The sequence below is a fragment of the Suricata suricatta genome, chromosome 11 (assembly GCF_006229205.1).
Source record: "Suricata suricatta isolate VVHF042 chromosome 11, meerkat_22Aug2017_6uvM2_HiC, whole genome shotgun sequence".
Lineage (NCBI taxonomy): Eukaryota > Metazoa > Chordata > Mammalia > Carnivora > Herpestidae > Suricata > Suricata suricatta.
In genome coordinates, this window is record NC_043710.1 from 104,119,823 (window position 1) to 104,128,349 (window position 8,527).

Sequence of the window (8,527 nt, forward strand, 5' to 3'; positions counted from 1 at the left end):
ACCACAGGGGCGCGGTCTGTCAGCAGAGCCATCCAATCAGGAGATGGGAGGGAGGAGAAAGGACCGCCCTCTCCTCTCAGAGGTTGGTTTTGCCCGGCGGAGAGGAAGCCTCATGGTCACATGTCCCGACACAAACACCGAGGTGCGCCGAGGCTCCCAGCCCACTTCCGTGCCTTTCGGGTCGTTACATCCATGCTGGAGACTGAAGAAAACGGATTTAAACCGGTGGAAGAAGACTGAACTAACTGTAAACACCATGATTCTGATAGCAGGAACCCTAGAACGTTCTAAGGAAGCCGGGGATTTGCAGGAGCTTGGAGTCACGCGGCACCACAGCAGTCCGGCCCCGCCCCACGCGGCACCGCTGCCCCGTTGGGGTGCCCCGTTGTGGCCTGTGCGTGACGCAGGGATGCCTGCGTTGTCATTACGTTTGTCTCCATGTGAACAGGACGGGCGCCATAACAACCAGTGGACTGGGAGACCTTCCAGCCGGTTAGAAGACACGGATGTCCCCTCCTGGCAGCCCATCCTGTGCCGGGCTGGTTCCGACGGTTGGAAAGCTGTCTCCTTACACCGGATGCAAACTGCCCACCTCACTCCACGCTCCTCGCCGGGAGGCCCTGGTGCAGTCTGCTGGAAGCCTCCGGAATGCGTCCGGTCTCCCACTTTCCGGTGCTTGCGGCCCCTGAAGACGCCCATCTTTTCCAGGTTAAGCATCCTGGATTCCTGGACCATTCTTCCGATGACTTGATTCCAGACCCCTCCTGCCACGAGCTGCCGAATAATCCAGCAGCATAGCTGTGGGTGGCCCGAGTCCACCCCAAAACCCCCAGCGCGCTCCGAAGGTCCCTCTCCTGCCTCTGTTGTTGGCCGCCCTGTGGCACTGGGTCCTGGGGTGGCCGCACAGCTCTGGAGACTCTACCCCGGACGTGGCTGGCAGGACCCCGCCCCTCGTGGCCTCCTCCCCCACAGGCTCCTCCCCGGTCTCCTTGGCGAGCGCCCCTTATCCTGTCACCCCTGCAAATCAGGGATCCTACTCCTGGCCCTCGTCTCATTCGTGGCCATAGTTGTCACATACAAGTCCCTCCCTTGAGGGCTGGAAGACCTTCCTCTGCTGCCAACATCCTCCATCTCAACCCCACAGGCGTCACTCGCTGAAGTCACAGTGGCTCTCAAGCCAGACCCTCTGCCTGACCCTCCCGTCTTCACAGGCTGTGCCTCCGTCCACCCGGCCGCTTAAGCCAGACTCCTGAGGCCACTCTGGGTGGGAAGATGGGGTGTTGTCACTGCTCCCTCTTCCACATCCCAGTGTGCTTCCTGCGGCTCTCCTCCGGCACCTGTGAGCACCCCTTCTGGGCCTTCACGGGGGCCGGTCTCTCCCTGCCCCCGCCCCAGCGAATGCCCCGTCTTTCCTGTCTGGGCCACTCCAGCTCTCCTCCCCGCTGGATTCCGTCTCCTGCACTGTGGGCTCCGCTCCGCCTCCACCGTATCACCAAAGGGATTTGCTGACGATGCACACCTGCTCTGTCACTTGCCTCCTTGAACCTCCAAAGTGACTCTCTGCCGCTAGAGCCTGAGTTCTCCCACACTGCGGAACGCAGTGCCCAGGAACTCCCTGGACACCTTCACTGAGATGCAGCCTCCGGCAAAGCCCGAGGGGCCCATGAAGCCGCCTCCCCCTGCACACACCAGCACCCTCGGGAAGCCCAGGCCTGCAGGCGAAGCACAGATTGCCAACAGGCCATGGGAGGCCCAGCACCCCACCTGGCTGCGCGCTGACCTGTCCTCATGCCGTAAGCAGCCGCTGGAAGGAGTCGCTGGCGTCCCCACAGGTGCCCCTGGCGTTCTGCGCCTCGCCGTCCCGCCACATGCTCTACTTGCGGTGCTCTGCTCCCCTCCCACACTTCACGCCAGGCAGACCCTGTGCCCACGTTACTAACATGTGTGTCACTGGGCGGGACTGGGCGCCCAGCACTGCGTCCCTGACCTGAGCACCACACCAGGCACACTGTAGGTGCTTAGTGCGGGGTGGCTGCGCTGACTCCGAGCCATGCTGGCCGGGCCGTTAGGGCATCCGCAGATGGCATCAGCTGGTTTCTGGCAGTTGTACCAGACTGTTTGCACATACTAGGTCTGCAATCGGCTGACACCCTTGGATCTTCGTCACAGGAGCCAGGACTCCCAGCTCTATTGCTTACATGGCGTTTCCAGCACTAAGTGGAGGGCTTGGAACTGAACCCTGTCCAATGTCATCTGACATAGTCAGCAGCCCGTCGAAGTCTTGTTGAATCCCTACTCCACCCCCCACCTCGTTAGAACCCACCCCCCCAACCTGAGTCGTCTGCAGATGAGTAAGCATGCCACCTACATGTCACTTACGGAGATGGAACTCGGCTGAGCGAGTCACATGGCATAGGTGCCAAGAGACTCCTTCCCAGCTGACATCTCATAGTCAGTGAACTTCGGTTAAAACTGTTCAGCCCTCTGGGAATCCACAGTAAGTGGCAGAGTCCTCTCCGTAGGAGGGTGCCTGTCTCTTTGGGGAGGGCAGGGAGCTGGGCTTCCCAGGAAGACGTAGCAATGCCACCTTTTCAGCTTATGTGACCCAGACACAGGCTCCTTCCCTGGCTCTTTGCGAGGTCTCCTTGCTGGGGGTACTGTCGGCTCGCGAACAGCCCACTCCAAGCTCCTTCTGGATTTTTGCAGCTTGTTGGAAGCGCTGGTGTCCTTTCTTGACTTCTCAGATAAGAAGGCCAACTCAGCTATGGAGCTGCTCACAGACTTGGCTCTGGAAGAGAGGTAAATTTATTTCAAGAAATTGACATTTTTTCTTCAACCTTCATTAAACTGTCTGATCTTTAAAAATATGCAGTATGCGGGGAGGTTTGGCCAGCTGAGCTTCCCAAGATGCGTGGAGTAGGAGGGCCACAGCCTTTGGGGGGGGGGGGCGGGAGTGGCTGTCGCTGGCCCAGCCCGTCCCCGCTGCCCGCCGGGGCCCCATCCTTGATGGGTCTGGGGCCAGTACCTCTCATAGTCTGCAAACCTACTGCCAGTCGGAGAAGCTCTTTCCCCTTCGTCGGTGCCCAGGAGGAACTGCCCAGCAAATGTGTTGAACGAGGCTGAGAGAGAAAATGCCAGATAGAAAGCGGTCTCCCCGTGGGTTCTCAGTGGCCTCGTGGGGGACCCCCTTCCACTTAGCTGCTGGGAAGACAGCAGAGATCTTCGATTTTCATCATCCTTGAGGGATTTTTTAAGTGCATCTTTGGTTTGTTTTTTAAACCTCACGAAGCTGAGGCCGTCTTGCTTAGATGTGGTCACGTGAGGAGAAGGCACTGTCGGTGCCCGGAGACAGGCCGTGGCACAGGCTGGTGCAGACGTGCCCATCCGGGCCCTCCTCGCCACCGCGAGGTCAGCACGCCTGCTCTGGGTTTCGTGTTTGCATGGTACACGGCACACAGAGCCAGGACAGGGCAGGGCTGGTGGCGAGCAGGCTGGGCGGAGATGGAGGGAGTCGGGCAACTTCCGCATTCAAAGAGTTGCCACCGACCTCTGTTGTTTAACGTCAAAGGCAATTCTCCAGACTCAGAAAAATTAAAGCCACATTACATACCAGTGGTGTTTCAGACTAAGTCATCCGTGCACGCTGAGAATCACACGGGCCCGAGCCTGTGACCATCTGCTCCTTTATCCGAGTCGCGGTATTTCTGTCCTGGTTTGTGCAGGGCAGAACTGAATCGTGGGGACGTTTTCTCCGCAGATTCCGAGCCTGGTTCCGGGCCAGCCTTCCAGGCGTGCTCCCGGCCCTCACAGGCGTTCTGGTGAGCAGAGCCGTTTCAACACTGTTTACATTCCAGAACTCCTGTCGTCGCTTGGGTTGATCAATCATTTCTTCACAGCTGGAACTGACACAGTTCCAGTGCAGCCAGGACACGTGGGGAGGGCGTGGGGGGGGGCTCGGGTGCTGGGAGGAGAAAAAGATGGGTGTGGACTCTATCTTAGGTGGCGGTGGAGAGAGGGTGTCAGCTCCGGTCAGTCACTCCCCATCTGACCCCACGGCCCGGCAGAAGTGCCGCGAGCAGCTGTGTGCCTAAGCCATCCTCATCAGGAGGGCAAGTGCTGATCTGAGCTGATGAAGCAGGACTTAGCAAGGCGGGGCCCTCCTAGGACAGCATGCTCTCGCTGGACCCTGTCCCAAGGGAGCCATAGAAGTCTCCAGGGACCCAAGAGCATGCCCACATGCCCATGCTCCACACACGCGAAAATGCAAGCTCTGAGAGGGGATGAGACGTGCCCAGGCCCCCGCAGCGGGTTGGGGTCACCGAGAGGAAGCCCCATCCCGGGTGAGGGCACTTTGGGGTCCACGCCCTGCGCACCTCCATTCCAGGCCAGGTGGCCCCGCTGGTGTCCCTGGGTGACGTTCCAAGGTCTGCTTCCCAGGCGGGTGCCGAGTGAGGGACGCCCTAGAGATGGCTCTGGCAGCGGTAGCCGGCTCGCTGAGCCCTCCTTTGCCCCGGCCCACTCCTAGAGGCGGGATCCTGTGGCGACCAACAGGTCAGCGCTCTGCCAGTGCATCGCCCTCATGGGAAACTTCAGTGCGGAGGCCGCCGTCCGAAGACAGATGTGCGCCTCGGAGGAGTTCGGGGACGCCTGCCTGGGCCTCATGGTACTGTGACTCGGCTGTGCAGAATTCAGTCCTTCACCTGCACTGGGAGTGCTGGCTTCTTGATTATCTGGATTTTCCAAAAGTTCTTTCTGAGGGCGCCGGGGCCGGTGGCTTGCCTGTTCTGTAACGGTAGATTAGATTCTATGGGTGACCGGCCTTAAAGAGCCCTCCGGGGCACGCCCCGCCCTCCCTGGGGAGGTGTGAGGGATTTCCCGGTGGAGCTGGCTTGACCACCCATGGCCGCAGCTCACTCTCCAGTCTACACACAGGACCGGGCCGAGCCGGGGTCTCAGGGCTCAGGCACCAGAGACTCCTGGCCAGTTAACACTAATCCTCAGAGCTGGTCTCCGATCTTCCAACGTCACCTAGGGCTGCGACACTGACAGTTTGGGGAGCATGAGCAATGCCGAGATCATGGCCAAGGGGATGAGATGGCCGTGAAAAACTGCAGGGCAGAAATGTCATGGATTCCTTTGTCTCCTCAGGCCAGGTGTGAGGTGGCTGCAGACCTGTGCAGAGAGGTCCTGTACACGCTCCTGGGACTGGTGATGAACCTGTGTCTCCAGTGCCCCCACCTCTGTGAGGTGCGCCCGTCCTTCCTCCCTGCTGGAGCCCCAGCCCGGGCCATCGCCAGGACTGCTGTCGCTTTCGCAGAGTAGAAGCAGGGGACTCACACCCTCAGGACGGGACTGGGGAGAGCGGGGCAGACCCGGTGTCACTCTGCCCCTCCAAGGGACGGAGGAGTCAGGTGTTCATCCAGAAAGTGGACTGAGGGTTTGGGAAGTGCTGAGCACAGTGCTAGGTTCTGCCTTTCCAACGTCGAGTAAAATGTGGTCCCTGCCCCCAAGGCATTGCCCCGTAGTTAGGGAGACGGGACGCCGTGGGAAGACGCAGGAGTGATGGAAGAGGGGACAGAGTGGGGCGCTGCCAGAGAGGGCAAGGCCAGTGCTCGTGGCTCAGGAGGAGCTCCGTGGAAGATTCAGATTAACAGGCCATTCAGCCTTCCTCCTCTCTCCCCGCTGCGGCAGGTTTGGGCTGTGGAGGTGAGCAGAAGGTGCTTGTTGCTACTCAACAGCCAGGATGGAGGGATCCTGACGGTAAGTGTCTCCCAGGGAGATGCAGAAGCAGCTTCCTTCGCTGTTCTGGGGGAGTTGGTGACCCCCCGGCCCAGTGCCCATCAGTGGGCCCCCAAGAGTCCAGGGACCCAAGTCGAGAATCTCTTTTCTATATGGTTTACAGTGGTAATTTATGTGACTTGTCCTATTCCGGATATCCTGGCGCAAATTGGGCAGGCCACGAGATTTCACGTAGAATCTCTTTTTCTGTGGTCAAGAGAGCCAGGCCCGCATTTTGAAGCCCGTGATCCCGGAGGCTGTGATGCATAACGGTTTTAGTGCCCTTAGACACGCCTGCTGGGGCGGCTTTCTTGTTTCTGTTTCTGACACTTGGACAAGAAAGCTGAGGAGGACCTGCGGTTAACACAGAGCATCAGGGACATCCGTATGACGTCTGCCATCACCCCTGGACGTGTCATTGACTCACAGAAGTAACGCCCCAGCCTCTCCACCTCTCAGGTCGGGGCCCTGGTGCTCAGACAGATGCCTGGGGCGCACCCAACAGGTGTGGGAGACCAGTCCACCGAGGAGCCCAGACGGGGGACCGGGTCCAGGATGGCAATAAACCTTAGCAGACACGACGAACCCTGTGTGGGACTCGTGTGCCTGCAACTTCCCCGCAGTCAGTCCAGACAGGATCAGGCAGAGGGTTTCCGTGCAGACCCCAGGAGTGCAGGGTCCCCAGAACCCCTGAAATTGTATAGACAGTTTGGGAGGTATATGCGTTTTCGTGGGAGAGGCGTCATGCCTTTCATCAGATCCTCAAAAAAAAAAAAAAAGATTCTCCCACCCCAGAAGCGGCGAGCACCACTCCTGCTTGACTTTTCAGAACGGTTTAGACCGGAGCTGGCGAGCTAACCCCGAAGGCTCTCCTGGCCGGTGTTGCCAGGATTCTCCGGCCCCTCGGCAGCGGGCTCTCCCCGCGGCCTTGGGCTTAGCAAGAGCTGTAGCGCCAACTGTGGTACCAGTCTAGCCCCGTAAGGAACAGGTGAGGGAAACAAGACTGAGGACGTGGCAATCCCCATGGGTCTCCCTTCTCCCTAGGGAAACCTCGCTGGCATCACACTGAAAGCATTAGGGAAGGGAAAAAAAGGTAGAAACCCATTTTGACAACATGAACGGGCAAGAGGTCACTAGGCAGATTTTTAATAATTTTAACCCGTTTCTGGAAGATGAAGAGCGGCTCCAAAAGTCATAATTAGTGAGGCAGGGCTGAAGGAACCTCAGTGCAGAGGACAGATGTGGGGGGCACGGGTGCCTCCAGGACCCTGGAGAGGAGCGAGACCCCAGAACGCTAGGCGCAGCAGAGCCCACAAGTCAGAGACGGGGGACCGCGTGTGGCAGCCGGGTGTCTGTCCCTCGGGTGGAAAATCAGAGGGTTTTTTCCTCTAAGGGAATTGAAAGATGGAAGAAACACATTTTGCTTTCTAGTGTTGGGGAGTGCTCCCTTTCCACCGGTCAGTCGACAGAGTCCCCATAAACACAGCACCCCCAAACATATTCTTACTGCGTTTTCATAAACATGCCCATAAATGGACAGCTCAGGGTCACGGGACATTTCAGGGAAGCTACCACGCACGGGAATAGAAAAACCAAGATAAACACAAAAAACACAAATAAATATGATGTAGGAAACAGAAGAAAAAGTTCGTAACGATCATTTGTGTCCTCTGCAAGATGCTAGAGCTAGCTGGTTAATGAAAAGCAAAGTGGAAGTAGAAAATCATAAGTGGCGTCTGCCAGAAAGCGGAACAGGCAGACAGATCCGGACTAGATGAAGGACAAGCTAGGAGAGGGGCCCTGAGGATCCGTCCAGTGAGGACCCTGCTCTTCCCGGAGCACCGCAGGGGGTCGGGACAGGATGTGCGCCAGAGCTGAGCCGCCGGGTTCCACGTGCCAGCGGCCTGTCTCCAGCCCTGGGTCACCTGCCCCGCACCTGTGCCTGCCTCTCGCGTGGCCGCTCGTTTTTGTAAAACCCAAGTGTGTGTGCGGCTCCCCCACTAGTGACGGTTCTCACCGCACTGAACCACCTGCTGACTGTCACGGGTCCTTGGCGTTTCCCAGCAGAGCGTTTAACGGTCTCTCCTTTCCGCTTTGCCCAGAGAGCCGCGGGCATCCTCAGCCGCACCCTGGCCTCCTCCGGGAAGATGACCGAGGAGGCCCTGCGAGCCGGAGTGGTGAGGAAGATGATGAAGTTCCTGAAGGTAGAGCAGCCCCCGGGCCACCGCTTTCACATCCAGGGGCAGCCCCACTCATTTGGGGAACAGAACTGAGGAGGGTGTGTCCCGTTCAGGGGCTGCCATTTCGCCCCTGCCCGCGGGGAAACTTCTCGAATGAGGATTCCTTCCTCCTGTCACCCAGACGGTGCTCCGAACGTCCCCGGAAGATTGCTGAACCAATCCATCAATTGTTCGCGAGAGGCTGGCCACTCGCGCCTCCCTTAAAAATGGACAGCCTCTGTCCCCGAAAAAGATGGCCGAGTGGCTTTGGTCAGGGTCCCCCGGGCCCTTGTTTTGCTGGCGCTCTGCCGGCCCCCCCTGGCCCCCGCTGCTGGAGAATGCTGGCCGGAGCCCCGCTAGGAGGAGGGACGGAGGGAGGGAGGGGGCAGCGCTAGCCTGTGACCGCAGTGCTCCCGTGGTCCAGGCGAGGCAGCGCACCAGCTGAAGCAGACGCTCCGAAAGGGCCAGGCGACCACCTAGGCCGCCACCTGCGGCTCCCGCCCCTGCCCGTGTCGGTGCGAGGACCCACA

The 8,527-nt window shown here is 59.2% G+C and overlaps 1 protein-coding gene across 1 annotated transcript in view; it reads left to right on the forward strand.

The window, feature by feature from the left end:
• Positions 1-8,500, forward strand: part of TTC12 (tetratricopeptide repeat domain 12) — a 36,484-nt gene extending 27,984 nt beyond the window's left edge. The window contains exons 15-23 of the mRNA XM_029915692.1: positions 1,212-1,339; positions 1,602-1,793; positions 2,676-2,799; positions 3,758-3,818; positions 4,526-4,663; positions 5,149-5,247; positions 5,692-5,760; positions 7,881-7,982; positions 8,422-8,500. Coding sequence (XP_029771552.1) covers positions 1,212-1,339; positions 1,602-1,793; positions 2,676-2,799; positions 3,758-3,818; positions 4,526-4,663; positions 5,149-5,247; positions 5,692-5,760; positions 7,881-7,982; positions 8,422-8,442 — 934 coding nt within the window. The 3' untranslated portion in view covers positions 8,443-8,500. The remainder of the gene's footprint in view (positions 1-1,211; positions 1,340-1,601; positions 1,794-2,675; positions 2,800-3,757; positions 3,819-4,525; positions 4,664-5,148; positions 5,248-5,691; positions 5,761-7,880; positions 7,983-8,421) is intronic.
• The last annotated feature ends 27 nt before the right edge of the window (positions 8,501-8,527 follow it).